At 34.4% G+C, this 16,835-nt stretch overlaps 1 protein-coding gene across 37 annotated transcripts in view; it reads left to right on the top strand.

Moving 5' to 3' along the window:
• RBFOX1 (RNA binding fox-1 homolog 1) overlaps positions 1-16,835 on the top strand; it is an 862,353-nt gene that overhangs the window by 796,821 nt on the left and 48,697 nt on the right. For 29 of the 37 annotated variants that reach the window (XM_069870196.1, XM_069870217.1, XM_069870190.1 and 26 more), the window contains one exon: positions 3,604-3,684. The exons of the other annotated variants lie outside the window; for them this stretch is intronic. In XM_069870196.1, the coding sequence (XP_069726297.1) occupies positions 3,604-3,684 (81 nt within the window). The remainder of the gene's footprint in view (positions 1-3,603; positions 3,685-16,835) is intronic. 37 annotated transcript variants of the gene reach the window in all.

Here is a 16,835-nt window from a genome sequence, read left to right as displayed (position 1 = left end):
TCCTTTTTCGTTTCATAAACTCCCCAAATCCTGAGGGAATAAATACCAGCATGATAAATTGGAAACTTTTGTCTTGTGAGCAAAGGTACTAAAACCATCTGTACTGTGAGGCAATGCATTGGAAGCTGATGTTCTCAGTAATGGTATATCAACTTTATACAGTTCTGGTAGTGAAGGTTTCCAAAAGTTTCCTGTGACAGGAGAGAGCTATTCCCTTGACCAGGGCCTTGCAGCACTGTTAATTGTACATTGGCAGTGTAATTTTAACTAATAGTGTGATTTTTTTTTTTCTGCTGAAAATGTTTCAATTTAGACTTCCACGAAGGATGCTATAAGAGATTCCAGGTAGTTGAGCAAATTATATTAAACTTATTTGCAGGGGGCTTGGAACTGGGTGATCTTTAAGGTCCCTACCAACCCAAAGTATTCTATGCTTCTATGATTCTATTCCAGCTTTTTACTTTTAGTAATCTCTCTGTAGTGTTGGCTATGCAGTGATTCCAGCTAGACCTAAAAGCTTTTTTTTTACAGAAGTGATTTAAAATCCATTCTAGCGTACTGGAAAGTTGACCTGTTATTGATCCTGGGTACTACCTCTTAGCTACCTGAATACTTGAGAAATACAATGAACTTTGTCATATGTCATGTATGAACCAGTGAGTAGTATGTGTATCATCACTAGTGTATGGATATTTCCACTTATGTTCTGAAGATTAATTTAGATTAATCATTTAAATAAGAAATATGAACCAAAACTTATTTTTGAAAGTATAACAAACTAGATAAATAGAATCATAGAATCACCAGGTTGAAAAAGACCCTTCGGATCTTCAAGTCCAACCATACCGATCAAAATACTTCAAATCAAGTATCTTGGAACTGCTGGGTACTGAATATTCAGTATTCTTCAGGTATTAATGACTTCACATAATTATCCTCACAGCCCTGAATATTTTTAGAGTAATTATTTTCTCAAAATAACTATAGTGCCTCTGTAAAGGGCCTAATCAAACAGTACATTCTTAATCGTGATCTGTAGGAGAAAACATAGGAGGAAGAGAAGTATGAGTGGGAATATTTTTTATCTTGAAAAGTATGTGTTTGCCCATGCTACCAGCCTGTATGCCAGGGATGAGTGGTGAATCGGTCCGGGGTATCTCTGCAGTCCTGCGGCAGCGCTCAGCTGACACTCCCATGCTCTGCGGGCTCTCGCAGTCACACCCTCACTGCCTCGGCTTCTCTTCTGCCCCTGCTCAGTCTAAAGCTCTCTTGTGTGCCTCTAGTCTGTACCCTCTTCAGATATATATGCTAATATTTTTCTGATGCTCTTGACAGAGTGAGTCAGGAAGGGCTTTCTGCTGATGATCTCCAAACTCCTGTATTGCTGGCCACGTGTCTGCTTTGACCAAAACAAGGGAGATGCTCGTACTGTACAAAAGAAAAAAAAAGCATGCAGGTTGTTGTAATGAGAAAATACCAGCCTTACATATGTTGGTACAGAAGACACTACACAATTAAGGATGAACACTTGCGTGACTGCAGTTTTGAAGTTCCTCAGCTCCACGATATTATTAAATTACAGTTTGATCAGAAATATTAAGAACTTTATATTACAATCCTCTTTGTTAAAAACAAAAAACAAACAAACAAAACAAAACCCATCCTTTATTCTGTTATGCTAGAACTTAGTATTCCAAAGGAAAAATATTTTTTTTCTCTTTAGGGATTTTATAAATTGTTTCAGTGTTCTGAAGTTTATCCAGAAGATCTTATTGTAAATAATTCAGCCTTTCCCCAGTTGTATTAAATGCAATTTAAATATTTTTAATACCAAAATTACATGCAGCAGAAATAATCTTGTCTCACAAAAGTAGATTAAAAAGTTCCATATTTTTCTAACAGAATCTAATAATAGTGGTTTAGGTATTAGTATTAATTTTATGTACAAATTTGAAGGCAGATTGTCAAAATATAATTAGAAAGCTCCATGCAACAAATTAAATACACTTCAGTAGCATAGATGAAAAAAAGCATCTGTCTTGAAGTACTTCCATTAGAAATTAGAAGACTTAAATAGGGAAAATTAGATTTGTATGAGATAAAATCAGAAAATACCTGTGGACCGTGGATGAAAATAACTGATTTTGATCATTCCTTTCCTTTCTGCTTTTACTCAGCTGGATGAATGCCTCTATGTCTTCAGCTCACTTTCAGGCTTCTGTAGTAGCACAAGTTTTGAAGCCTCTGCAGAGTTTTAATACATCCCTATTCCAATGTGCACATTCCTAGTGTCAAATGAGTGTGTTGATAGGTCCTGCTTTTCTACTACTTTGAAAATGATGCTTGCCATTAGGATCTCAATAGGTATATGTTCATTTAACAGCTTCCAGTTGTGGATTTTTTAGGAAAACTGAGAAAGATAGATATTGATGATAGATATCAGTTACATTGCCTATAAGCCAATGCACAGTTTCAAAAGTCTCACAAGTCTTCATGTAAATTTAATATTTTTGAAATTGCATGGTTCACAGATCCTGGCAGATTGAAGTATGTCAGTGCGTGTATATATGTAATTTTGTCTGTGTATATATATACAGATATATCTATGCATATATCTGTAAAACTGATGTGTCACATCCTGCCCTTCCTGGTGGACTCTGTTGCAGAAGTGCAGAAGTTTTTTTTCCTGGGGTGAAAGTACAGTTGTTTCTGCCTCTAATCAGTGTTGCATCTGTGTTCAGCTAAGACTGCTGACATATAGTTTTAAGAATGGTGTTGAAATACTAAGGCATTTAATTTAACTTCATTTAAAAAAAAAAAAAAGGGAATAAGCCTAAACTTCTGTAATATGCTCAAAATAAGCATGCATTGTGAAAATGTGATTTTGAATTGATTTGGGTTTTATTCTTCCTTTTTTTGTTCTTTTTTACAAAAAACGATTTGTTTGGGTTTGGTTGTTTTTAAATTTGGTTTTATTCTCAGTTCTGAATCCAGTTTATATGCTGGAAAGTACCTTATGCTTATGTATTCCTCATTTGAGCAAAAAAATCTGAAATCTTGACATGTATTGGTAATGTTTCTATTTCACTTGCACCTGTGTTAATTTAAGAGATGTAACTCAGATCATACTTGGCCTCTGTATATGGGAGCTTTGTGGTCTGATCTGTCTGCTGGGTTTGCTGAAGTAGCTTCTCATTTCAGCCAGAGCTGGGGAGATGAGAAGTCAATAGGTGGGCGGTGTGGTGGTGTCGATTGCTCCTGTTAGCAGGAGAACTACCCGGGCAGCTTCTGGTCCAGAGAGAGGGAGAGAGAGCCACTGGGCCAGGAGCTGGGGCGCCCTACAAATGCTCAGGGCAGGTACCAGCTTCCTCATGTGATAAAAAGGGTGTTTGTATTTTGGGCGATGTCTGTATTTCGGTTTTTCAAATGTAAAGTTGTACATGTTTTATTGGGGCTCTTTCTGCTTTGAAGTCAAAGGACAAAGAGTGCCCCTGCTTTATTGCGCTGCTCCAGTTATGAATTTATTTCTGTTCTGAGATGAAAAATTGAGGTTTAGTTTGAGTATTCCAAAAGCAGATACCACTCTCTCTCTCTTTCTTGTAGGCAGGGTGCTGCTGTGCCAGGCAAACCAGGAGGGATCTCCCGTGTACAGTGCCCCCAGTTCACTAGTATACACATCCACAAGTAAGCTAGTGTTGCCGCTCTTTTGTTGTTCTGTTTTGTGACAAAAGCACATTAATGTGGATTAAGCCCCCTAAAAATGTAAACTTTCCCAATAGTTCTTGTAAAAATAAATGTGGTGTTTATAAACATATGTAAGTAATGTCAACAGATAATTTAGTGCTTTTAGTTGCATCTTTATCATCAAATTATATTTTATTTTTTAAAAAATAATTACTTGTATTGCAATGTTGTACAGAAATGGTCAGAAGTTCTACAGTAACACTGAAATCTTTTGGAATCCAGTACTGTTGTGCACTCTCTGTTTTGTGAAGAAGATGAAGTTGTGTTCTTTTTTTTCCTTCCTGGTCACAACTGTTATTTAATAAACAAAAAGTCTGATATAATGCCAGAATTTGATTGTGTCAGGAAGCAAATAGATATCAGATCTTTTTTACGAAAGAAAAAAGATTCTATGCAAGTGAGTATTTTGAATTGTAAAAAGCTTCCCTAATAAAAATAGCAAAGACAAGCTGAAACAATGGATGCTGCTATCAGCTATTCTTATGTACAGAACTTTGGAGTAGAAATGTGTCCTCCAAAATTCTGAAGTGGAGGTGGAAGTGATCCCACTGAGGGCGTTTTAGATTGCATTGGTGGTACTATCGATGTCCACTCTGAAAACTAGTCAGATAAGAAGCCTCTAGCCTAAAGAAATAGTAATAATTGCTGGTTGCTGAATTAGTGTGAACAGCAGCATTTGCAATGTCTTCTTAGCAGCCCTCTGTATAGACAATATTTTACATTGTCTGATTTAACAACTTTGTTGGATGTGCTCTTTATGAAGATTCTATTCAATCTAGAATGCAATTCTACTCTTTTAAAGCTTATCTAGACTGCTGAAATAATGGATTCCTTTTATTAGTTAAAAATAGGAATGAGAACCAGAGAGTTCCATAAGATCACGTCAGCAGTCATGTAACCCTCTTGTGTGAAATGCTATGAATTATCATCCCTAGAGCCACTGCTTTTCTGGTATAAATATGGGGTTTGTTTTCAAATCAGCAGTCTACAAATACATAATGAGCTAAAAAAAATATTTGAAGTCTCTTAAATTGGAACTGAAAGTATCAATTAAACCTGTGTTTGCTTCCAGATGCTCCAGGAATATTTTGTACTATGTGACCTTGCCCAAGCAATTTTTTTAAATTCTTGTAAAAACACAAAGATGAAGTACTTAATGTCTAAATCAGTGTGCCCTGTACTACCTAGGTAGTGCACTATTCCTTTTTGACTGAAACAGCAGACTTCTGACTAAAATTGCTGGTCTTTGACTGAAGATTCTTTTCCAAAATTATACAAGCGTTTCATACATCTCAATGTTAGGGAGTTTCTTTAGGAGGAGTTGGGGCAATGTTTGTTTTTTAATTTTCTGGAAATTACTCTAAATAAAGCCAATCTTAAGTTTATCTCTCGGAGTTCTATCATAGTAAATTTATTTCTGAGGTTGCTGTTTACATTGTACAGTATTTCTACGATTATTAAATCCCTTGGTGGTCATTGTATAGCAAGCTAAGCTCTGTACTTCACTGTTTCCGTTATGTCTCATGAGTCAATCCCTTTGAAAAATCTTATTTTGCAATGGTGTTCCTTGAATAATGATATCCTAACAAACACTTGTTTGTTTTCCATTATGCCAAATATATAAGTAAACAGACTTTGCCTGTGTGCTGCCCACTGGGCAATGTGTAATACACAGTTTCATAACAGAGATTGCTAGCAACCCTTGCAGGAGGAATTCTTGCACTTCTGTTGAATCTGTGTGACTGTAAGTTATAATTTTATAATTTTTCTTTTATTATGGATAGCATTTCATATGGCCAGACTATGGTTTCCCCCACAGGGTCACAACTCCTAATAATACAAAATTACTAGTGTTTGTAATTTGGGATTTTTTTATTTCTACTTATTACAAAAATCTCAGTGAAGGCATAACATAGTTCCATTTCTGTAAAAAATTCTGCTAAGAAAGAAGTGAATAGAAATGAAGCTCAAGCTTGGTCTCGTTTTCTTTCTTTTAGAATTTTAAAGATCTTCTCTACTTCATTTTTATGAACGTTGGTAATATTGAAATATCTGATAAGTCAACATTAATGTGACTAATATTTATTACTATTATTTTTCCATGTGGTCAACAATATTGTAGCCTTCATTTTTGAGTAATTTGTTAATCATTTATTCTGTTACTGTCAATATTGTAACTGTGTAATATTTCAGAACAGCTTACAATGTAAAAATTAAGAAGGTTTAAATATGAAATTGTTTTAACAGAAGGGAAAGAGTCAGCTGAGATTTTTAAAGCCATCTGAGAGGTTTGGAGTTCATTAAATGCTAATGGCTTGTAGGAATTTTCAGATCTTTGGAAGAGGTTAGTCAACGTTTTTAGAAATGTCATTGTCTTTAACTTGACTGTTTGTATTTTGCTCCCAAGTTATATTCTATAATGAATGAAGGATTGAAATATGATTGCAACATGTATTTTTCTTAACTTGGCTAGCTTATCGGTCACTAGTGGTCTCTAATGATTCTAAACACTTTTACCCCATTTTTTTTGACTAGTCAAGAAGAGGAGTGCATTTTTTGGAGCTGCTCTTTCCCTTCTGATGTTTTATTTCCCCAGGATATATTTTATGTATCACATTGTACATTTCCCAGCACAGTGATTAGTTACACCTCCGAATATGTCAGAGGATGGAAACATGGCTCTGCTTCCTTCCATCACTTCTGGCCCTTTGCATAATACAGAAAGAAATGAGGCGTTTCTTCTGCAAGCAGTGGAACAAATCGGTAGCAATAGTCTCTCATGCCTCATCTGTTCTCTTATGCTGAAGCAGAAGATGGGACCTGGATCAGTTTTTCATTTCCACGTCTCTTCTGGGAATAGATAATTTGTTAAGTAGGAAGCATAGTTTCAGCATGTAAATGTGTTCACATCCCTTGGTAGTACATATTCTTTCCCTTACTCAGACAACCAATGTGAGGAGGCTCAAGGTTTCACCTTGGCTGCTGTAGATTCCCATAACATTGTCATCTGAAGGACAAAACTAATACAACTGGATTCCATTAAATACTTCATCATCATCTTAATGCAGAATGTAGACAAGTATTGGATGGAGATATGCCCAGAAATTAAAAATTAGACTACACCAAGTCCCAGCGAGTAAGCAGGCATTCACTGGAGGCTTCCTGAAGGCTTATGACATCTCTCTGAAACTTAGTGAATCAGAGTTTGGCTGCATGTAGCTGACGGTCCTTTTTTGCACATGCTTCTTTAGACTGGTTGCTTCCACAGGAAATTTTAAAATCCTGAAGAAATTTGTATCTTCTGTTAAATAAGAAATGTGCTAAGAAGAATTTTGGAACATTTTTAAAACCAAACCCGTTGAGAATAGGATCTATGAGAATATCAAGACCCTACGGGACAAAAGCAAGACTCAAAAGAAGAATAAAGTTCTTTTACTGAATAACTGTATTACTATTCTACAAAGGACAGTAATATAATTGGGTACGTATGGTTGAAAAAGGCAAAAATAGTAATCTGAATTTATGCAAGGACTTTTAAAAACTGTTTACTGCCTTTTTTCCCCATTTTTCTATAATGTAGAAGTGCCTGAAAATGTGAAAGAAATAGAAGTGAATGAAAGCGAAAACATGGGAAAGAAGGAAGACATGAAGTCATAGAATAATTCAGATTGGAAGGACCAGGTCGCACAGGGCACCTTTATGGATGGAGGCTGCACGACCTGTCTGGGTCATCTATTCCAGCGCTTGAGTGTCCTAGCAGTGTAAATGTATCTTCTTTCAAGTTATGTTTGTTGTCTCTTGTTTTCCCAGTGTGTGCCTCTGAAGAGCCTGGCTCCGTTCTCTTGATAACTTCCCATACCATGAAAGGGCAGGGGATGGAGAAGGAGATGCAGCTTCCAGCAGAGAACTTTTGTGCTGTGGAATAGCTAATAATCATTCTCGGGCTCACTAAGCAGTAGTTGGTGTAGCAAGGAAGCCAGCCTAAAGCTGTGCATCACATTTTTCAAAAATTTAGCTGTGCATACCCAGGTCACACAGGAGGCAATGGCAAGAGATTAATAAATTTTAATAAAAGTTCAAAGGCAGCTCCATATTTTTCACTCTGTGAATCAGAACTTTGATCTTTATAGCTTTTAGGTTTTATTTTCACTCCAAGTAAAAATAAAGATATTTGAGTTATCAGGTATGTAACTACCAGCAGATTTTTCTGAGCACATATTAAAGGGATAATTCACTGGACTGAATAGTTAACACATATGATAGAATAGCAAATTGCTACTCGCCTTTATTCAGAATGAGGTGTAGATGACTGCCTATATTTTCCAAATGTTTTGGATGTCCATAAAAGAGAAATTTGCCTTGTCTTCACGAGTACATTTTAAATTGATGTCAATTTTGCCTTACATTTCCTAAACGTTGGTGTTGTTTCATCTTTATTAAGCATGCTTATTGGCTTCAGAATATATGTACTCTTTTCCCATAAATTTTCATCTTTTATTAAAAATAAATAAATCTTCCATCTTGCAATAAAGTGACAGAATGAAGAGAAGAAAAATATAAAAATACAGAAATCAGATATTAATTTATTCTGTGTTATCGTACTCAAGGGCAAATGAAGTTGATGGCCCAGTTTTTAACTGATCTATTGATTACCATGTTGTAAGAAGTGGTTGTAGAATTCAGCAAAAAATGATTGAGGTGGTACAAATGCTTATAAATCTGTCCTGCATTGTTCTTGTTCTTTAATTGTAATTGCCTGATAAAACTTCCATCAGTTTCTGTAATTAACCTAATGGTCTAAATGAATTTCCAGATCAGTGGTTATTCATTTCAATATAGAAAAGGCCGTTACATTGAATTTAATTAATACAAAGTAAGTTCACAGTTCATTGTATCATTAGAATAGAATTTTTCTGTTTTAACTGTTTCAATTATGAATGTTTTTTTCCTCTCATTTTGTTTGACCCATTTATGGACTTGAAAGTTCATTCCCTATTCATACTAAAATAGTATAAAACCTTTCTAATTAAAATATTTAAACCCCAATGCTCCCATCCTTAAACTATCAGTATAGATATTTCTTGTTTTTATCATTTCAACTATTTTTAAAAAGAATTCAGTCAGTGCCAAATTCGTAATCCCATGATATGCCCTAGAACATCTTATTTGTCTTGATATTCCTTTCACGGAAGTACACATGACAGATAAGCACTCACCAGAGAATACTTTTGCTTTGCGTCAGACAGATATTAAAACAATAAAATATGTTGCCCTGGGATTTTAGCTTATGAGCAACCAGAAAACAACAAGGCAAAGATGAGATGCTTTTGAAAGATGGGAAGGCAGTTATTTCAGAAAATTCCCTGGAAACCATTGGTCCTGTAATATTTTTGACAAGAAATATTTTTAATGCCCAAATTCTTTTAAAGCAAATCATGAAAATGCATTTCATTACTTCAGAGTAGGCATTAGAAATGTTCCTAAATTATTTGATCCAAAGTTATGAGTTATTTGCCGAGACAGAAGGAAAATCTATACCAGAAGCCTAATGTATTGATTACATGATATGCGAGTTTTGCTTTTTATATATGCCCTATATTAAAAACTTATCAAAACTTATGTGACAGACACATACTATTTTTAGAAAGATTGTTTTCTTGTGGGTGTTTTGTTTTGATTCATAGGTAGAGAATAATTCAGGGCTTTGTTGATATGTATGGAATAAAGAGGGAAAATAATAAATACTAAGTATAACTACCACATCCTATAGTAGGATTTAGTCCATTTGATTACTCATTGTGCTACAGAAGTGAAAATTAAATACAGCTTCTTTATTTAGTATGTCTGTTGAATATCCTTGCTTAAAAGTAGGCTACTTGGCTTAGGAATATCATCAAGCTACCTAAAAAACTGTGTGAAACTTTTCATGTTTCTTGTTCCAGTGAAGATATTGCAAGTTTTATTTTTCTGTGGCATTCCTAGTGGATTGAAATAAGACCTTTGACATTTCTGTTATATTCTGGGATATTTCCAGTACCAAGCAGATTATATAGGGAAAATATAAATTTTCAAAAGGTGATTTAAAATGTGCTTCTGAGCACTGTCGTTAATGGAAACGTTAAGTTTAGAAACTTTGATTCAGTTGTTTTGTCAGGCTGAATCTGTTGCACACATGTAGTTGCCTGAAAATGATATTGTAATGATTACAGTTTTCTGACACTAAAAGAATCTGAAGACAGGTGCTTCTGGCACTTGGTATAATCCTTTTCTGGGTTTTGTATATGAAAAATGATTGACCATATTCAATCCAAATGGGCATATGCTTTATCGTAATGACATCAATGATTAATTTGTTCTGCTTTTATCGTTGCAGCTTCTCTAAATGTATTTGTTGTGATTTTACTGTTATTGTAAGAGAGAGACTATTTAGTAAGCTTGCTGCTTTGATTTGGTGTATGGGTCAGAAACAGTTTAAAGAATGAGTATTCATATGGTTTAAATAGTCTGCCTAAGTTCCAGTACTTGTGAACTAAATGTAAAAAGGTTTCTGCAAACTAAATTTCTAATTGGTCTGGTTAGAAGTGTAAAAGCTGAAAAATTATGTATCAGTACCCGAGAAAAGAAATTATGCCATCTCCTGTTCAAGTGTCTTTAGAAGGCTTTTAAACACAGTTCTGGCCCATTGTATTGGACCACACTTTCAACAAAGTTACACAAACCTGAATGCAGAATAACTCCACTGACTTCTAAGTCACATAGTTATAATCTTAATACAATGTTATGAAAATTGAGTATACTTATATTCATACAGTTTATGTTGTATTCCTGATTTAAGTATCAACCTTTTAAAACTGTGAAGTGAACAACCTTTGGGGTTTTTTTTGGGTAGCACTGCCTGAAATTATTGTTGCAGCATTTTCTGTGTTCTGTATCGCTATATGTTGTCCTGCACCTATTTTCAGGATAACTTTTTACTTCCTATCAGAGTTTTAAATGCTGTCTAATAAGCATCAGCAAGATATATTGCAGTTGACCAGAATCTGTAAATATGGGCTTCATTTTACTCCTGTGAATCTTTATTTTAAATGTTTTGCTGTTTTAGTGATGGTGCAGTGTGTCTGAACTAGCAGAGTTAAGAGTTTTATAAAGATAGACAGATCCTGAATTGTCTGACACTGACTTTTTTTTAACTTGCACATCATCCTATGCCTCGGTAATGGGTGATGACTGGAAAGATGTACATAACATTTTTAATAGTAAATTGTGGAGAGTGTTCTTGTCCTTTAGTTCAAATAATAAAAATTATGCTTGGCCAAGGACAGTTGGGCATCTTATGTGTCTTAACTCAGTGCTTTCCCGTTAATGGAGATATGGCACTTGGCCACTGGCCAATTTAGACTTACTCCTATCAGTAAAATGCTAAATAGTGGTAATTGGATTTAGCATTTTGTTATATCAGGTTCTGTGATCTTATTATAAATACTATAATTTGTGTAGACTCCTAGATGCAGGCTTCCGATGTTTCCTTAGCTTTGTATTCTAGATGCTGCATTACTCATTTTTAGTACGTAGGCACATACATTTGACCACATATCTCAAATCATAGTCTGTCAGATGTAAAGTTGTTAATTTTATGATTTTCAGCTTAGCCTGTAAGATTTGGTTTCAAATAAAAATTAACCTAAGTGTCACTTTTTCATTTGTGTATGCATTTTGTGACGATTCTTATAAAACCATGGTTCTTTAAACGATGTTATGTAAAGCAAAATACTTCAATCTGAATTTCACAAATTGTAAGTACTTTTGAGAAATTAATATTTTTAATATCTATATGACTCTGCAGGTGGAATTCTTTGCTTCGAGATTTTTTTTTCTATTATGGCTTGGGTTAGGTTCATAGCTGTTTTTTTCCTCAGTCACTTCCTCTCTAAGTTGTTCACAACCCAGCATTCCGAGAACATTCCTTTTTACAAAATAATTCTTTTGAGTTTTAGTAATCCTTGTGTCATCCAGACAGAATTTCTTGTCACCACATAATTGGCTTTCATAAACAGTCAAATTACTAAATTTTATCATCTCTTTGCAGTATTGCTACTCTTCTTCTAGTTTTCCACAACTTTGTCTCATAACCAGTGTTTAGTCGGACATGGGAATTTTTCCATTTGCTTGAACTTGTAGATGTCTGACAACCAGGAACGCAAGTCATTATTCAGTTTGATCATCTCTATTTGAAGATTATTCATTAATTCAAGGTCAGATGTGGCTTCCCTGATCTCTACTGTCTCTTTTCCTTTACAGCCTTTATGTTTGCTTTGTTATTTGTTTTTACCTATTGAGCTTTTTCTTGTTTGTCCTTTTGTGAAAATTCAAGTACTCTTTGTACATCAACTGTTTTTATTCCTTGTAACATCAGCTATGCCGTACTCTTTAATTTGTCATTAAGTATACTGTAAGTGTCTTGACCACCGATTATAATATTTTTTTTTAATTCAAAGTTGTAGGTTGGTTTAATTATAGAGCTTTACAAAAAAAAAGTCTCAGTCATCTTATCTATTCTTTTTTTATCCCCCCACATCCTCCATTTTTTTTCTGCATGTTAAGAGAAGTCCCTTGATGTCTGAAGAACTCAGGTGGTTCTGTATACAGACCAGATATATGGGAAATTCTGATAATCACAGAATCATCAAATGACTGAATCACAGAAAAGCTGAGGTTGGAAGGGACCTCTGGAGGTCCCCATGTCCACCCCTCCTGCCTAAGCAGTGTAACTACGAGCAGACTGCCAAGGGCTGCATCCAAACAGCTTTTGAACATCTCTATGAATGGAGACTCTACAGCAAAGGAAGGCAAAGAAAATAATAATTCCATATATACTTAATTATAAGGCAATTTAAGTGTGATTTCAATACCTGCGAGTCGTTGTTGAAATAATCGATCAATTAGATCGGGAAACAAATTTGAAGTAAAAGTAAGCAGATAGCAAGTTCTGTTGGAACAGCTAAGTGTCTTTCTACAATTTAATGTAAGGATGACCATATTTAATAAGAGGTTGATTTTTACTGAAATAGTTATGATTTTTGAGTACGTTTGATTATTTTGGTTATTAGGAATGGGAAAGTAACAAATCTTATTTCTTATCTGAAATAATTGGAAACAATGTCTAAAAGCCATCCTTATTTTCTAGAAGTGTTTACTTAATCTTTAAAGATATACCTTATTATAAAAAGTTTCACAAAATTTACATAAAATTTCTTTCTAGTTTGGATTTGCCTGGAAACTTAATGCAGTACTGTTGTGCAAAGGGATTCAATTACAGTGTGCAGTGTTTTGTAAGTAACTGTCTCACATAAAAAGTTAATTAATCAGAGCTGTGTCAATTTCTTTGTGCCATGTCAATTTGCAGCAAGGTAATTAATCACTAATCGCCCAGCGTGCAGCAAACTAAGGGACAATCCATGAGTCATTTATTGTTATTTTTTTCAAAATAAATGGCACACAGAGCCACAAAGAAACGCATCTTGCCTTTCATAATATTTTTATCGACAGTTTTGCATGTTGTAATAGGCTGCAGCAACAAGCAGCTGTAGTTCAATGGAATATGAATATTAAAGAAACAAATGAGAGCAGATTTATAGGCCGTTGCTTTTCTGTTATGTCAGTTTTGAGATTACACTGAGCAAATGAACAGTGAAAAATTACTCTTCCATGTGGAGAATGGTGATTAGACTTGTACATTAATTAGAGATTTTTGTTTTCCTTTCCAATGCATTTCAAATGAGAATGTCCTATAAGTAACAGTTTGTCCAAAATACAGATCTATTCATTCCAAAACCAACAGTGTTTAATACTGACATGTATTTTTGTACAATAGTAAGGAAATTATTGTTCTACCATTTTTGTGTTTCAAAAAGTAAATAGATTGTGAATGAAACAAGCAGAAGTGACCAGTTGTGACTGTATTTGATATATATAGCAAATATACTTTGAGCGCAGTTAACTCACAACTAGCTCCCAGGGATAATTATCTCACAAAAAAAGTAGATGAAAAAAAATGTATTTTCAGCTTGCTATTTTTAAACATTGTGAACTTTCTGAAGATTTGTTTTAATTGAAAAAGCTTTTTATGTTAAAATCTGTAGTAACAGAACTTAAGCGGTACTGTGCTCTGCTTTGGACTGTGTATTTAAATGTAAAGATCTGCACACATCCTCTTAAAAAGAATTATAAAAACTATATTAAAGAATGTCAAGTAATACCACTAATTACTGTTATGGTGAAATGAAAACTCACTACACAGCATACATCAGGTTAAACTCCTGATTCTGTTCCTGAAATCTTGGATAATATCATATAGATTATTCTGTTTAGCCTTTCTCAGCTTGTTACCCATTATATCTCTTTGTTCTTAATTTATTGTCCAGCACTTCTGAAATGTTTCCTCAGCAGGGATCCTCCTGAACTATGGGGATAATGTAAATTTTTTTCTATGCCTTTCTAACAGTTAAACTATGTTGCAGACAATTTGCCATAAACTCATTCAAACATGGTGTAACATTAAAGTTCTTCACCGTAAAACATTTGAAAACTCTTGATGGCAGATGACCTGACAGTTTATGTGAAGGAGAGGAGTGATAAGAGGTAGATTTGTTCATCCATTTTCATGGCACACCTTTCTGGAGGCATATGGCACTCTCTTAGAAATTCAAACCATAGCACAAATGCAAAGAATAATTGCCCATTAAAATGGCTCTATATTTTTATGGCTGCCCCCTGTTGTTTTTTGCATCTGCTACTCTTCCATCTATCCCAAAGCTTTAAAACTTTAAAACACGATGTGTAGCCCTTAAATATTTTTTACCAGGTTATATACCTTTTGTTCCTTCAGTCTTTAGTTTTCCTAAGGTATATGTTAACATACAGTGTCTAGAAAGTACACCTACCTGTAATTCCATATAATAAAAAATGAATAAAACCAGTGCTTGCATCACATCTTTTGGGAGAAATTACTTTTGATTTGATTTGATTTTGTCTGTGAACACAAAGATTAAGTTCCACTTCATTTCCTCAAGCTCAGATTTGTTTCCTATACAAAACCATTAGGTAATTAAATTTTACCAATATACTAACATGAATCCTATTAATTCCAAAGACCTTTTTACTTGCTTAAATATTGCAGTTTGCTGACCAGATTTCATGTTTGGGATCTAAACAGAAATTCAGTGAAGGAGATAACCCTGGCAGTGTTTCCATGTTTACAAAGTGAATCTAAGAGAGAGAGATTTTTGGACATTATAAGAATTGGAGATTTTGGGGTTTTTTTTTATCCTCTTAAATATAAAAATGGAACAAATAATTTAAAGAAGGAATCCTACCAATATAACGTTTCTTAGAATTTTTCATTTAGGCTGTATTACAAGGTGATCTGTATGCTTTTGGATAATTATATTATGCAAAGGCAAGCACTTCCACAGAATCTTTGTTTCACTGTTCTTTTCTAATTTAAAAAAGTAAAACTGCAGTTCCACAGTAGGAACTGATGGTTTTTGTTGGTTTTTGCAGTTGTAGTCTCGTTCATATTTGATTAGCTGAATGGATAACCGTAGAATTGATGGAGCTATTAAATGAAGAGATAAATTGTTTCTTTGGCTTCATATTTGATTATGTATAGTTGTTATAGAAGTCTTTTCTTTTTTCATTTGCATATTATCACTTTATATCTTTAATGTGGGGTTTGAGGAATCACACTTTTCTCTACCACAGAGCAGAATTCCAGTCATCAAATTACTTTGATAAATTTAAGGTACTTTTGCTTAGAAGTGGACTCAGATGCTTCCCTGCTGAGAGTCAAACACATTTTCAACCCCATTATAATAGCATTTTCACTGACTGAGCTTCAGCAGTCTGACACTAAGGCACTAAGGAATGTTGACCTACAAACTGTAAGAGATTAGAATCTTTACCCCTCCTGGCTAGTATATTCATTACTTTGGGGGCTGTTTAATAACACTTAATGCTTCCTGGTGGGAGAGCCCTTTTCATAGAATAGTTTTTATGAAGACCATTCTTCAGTTATGTTCTAATGGTGCCTCTTGTCCTGGTTATTTTGGGGTGAGGATATTGAAAAGTTGGTAGTAAAATAAATTCTATGATTGTTACATATTCCTAACCATCTAATTTCTCAGCTGGGCTGAAGTAGCATAATTTGGTTTTGCTGAACACAAATCTAGGGTGACATGATCTTGTTGATTATTTTACCTCTAATCTTAATGTTTAATATTACTGCTTGAGACCGGGAGGCATGTTTTCACATACTCCGATTTTCAGACTGATCCAAATCATTTTTTTGGGATGTATGTAATTCTGTTATATATAAGCTCTGCTGTTGCTGATACTATACATAGTGACATTGCCTTAGCTTAGGCTTTCAGTGATTTGATTTTCTTTATCACTGCTTCTGTTATTCTTGTGAAAGTGTGTTTTCTGTCAATAGGTAGAGAACTACAGATGCACATGTAAGTGAAAGAGTTATCCAAACTGCTCAAAGTTTGTCAGCCTTCATTAGTTTTTTGGATTTTTTTTTTGTTTTGGTTTTTTTTTTTGTTTTGTTGTCAGCAGCTTTTAAGTCAGAGAAATTTCTCTTAACCTTGATTACTTAAGAGTGTCCCTAAAGACTATAGTTTTTTAAAGCTAGCTACAGAATACCAGCCTTCAGGTTTATCATTTAAGGTACCCACCTCTTCAGCTGCTAGTGTTTCCTGGACAGACTCTCAAGTCCATTTCTTTCCATTTGCTTAAGCAAACTCTTCTGAGCACTGTTTTGTTGTTTGTTTTTTTGTTTTCTTTTTTATTTCTTTATTTGCATTACATTTTTTTTTTAAAAAAAAAAGGCACAAAGTAACTCTCAAATCATTGGAGAATCTGTTTTCTAGAAATGACCATCTACTAGGTGGAAAGGAGTAACTTTTCTAATGTAGGCAGACTGCAGGTAAACATTACTCCGATTGTAAAGATATTCATATTGTATTAGATTAGTTCTCCATCTACTCCAATATGGTATGTTTGTAAAGGAGAAAAGCTGAATGCCTGAAGAA

Source organism: Phaenicophaeus curvirostris, chromosome 16 (genome assembly GCF_032191515.1).
Source record: "Phaenicophaeus curvirostris isolate KB17595 chromosome 16, BPBGC_Pcur_1.0, whole genome shotgun sequence".
Taxonomy (NCBI): domain Eukaryota; kingdom Metazoa; phylum Chordata; class Aves; order Cuculiformes; family Cuculidae; genus Phaenicophaeus; species Phaenicophaeus curvirostris.
The sequence above is the reverse complement of the archived record's forward strand: the minus strand, read 5'-3'. Positions and strand labels throughout refer to the sequence as shown.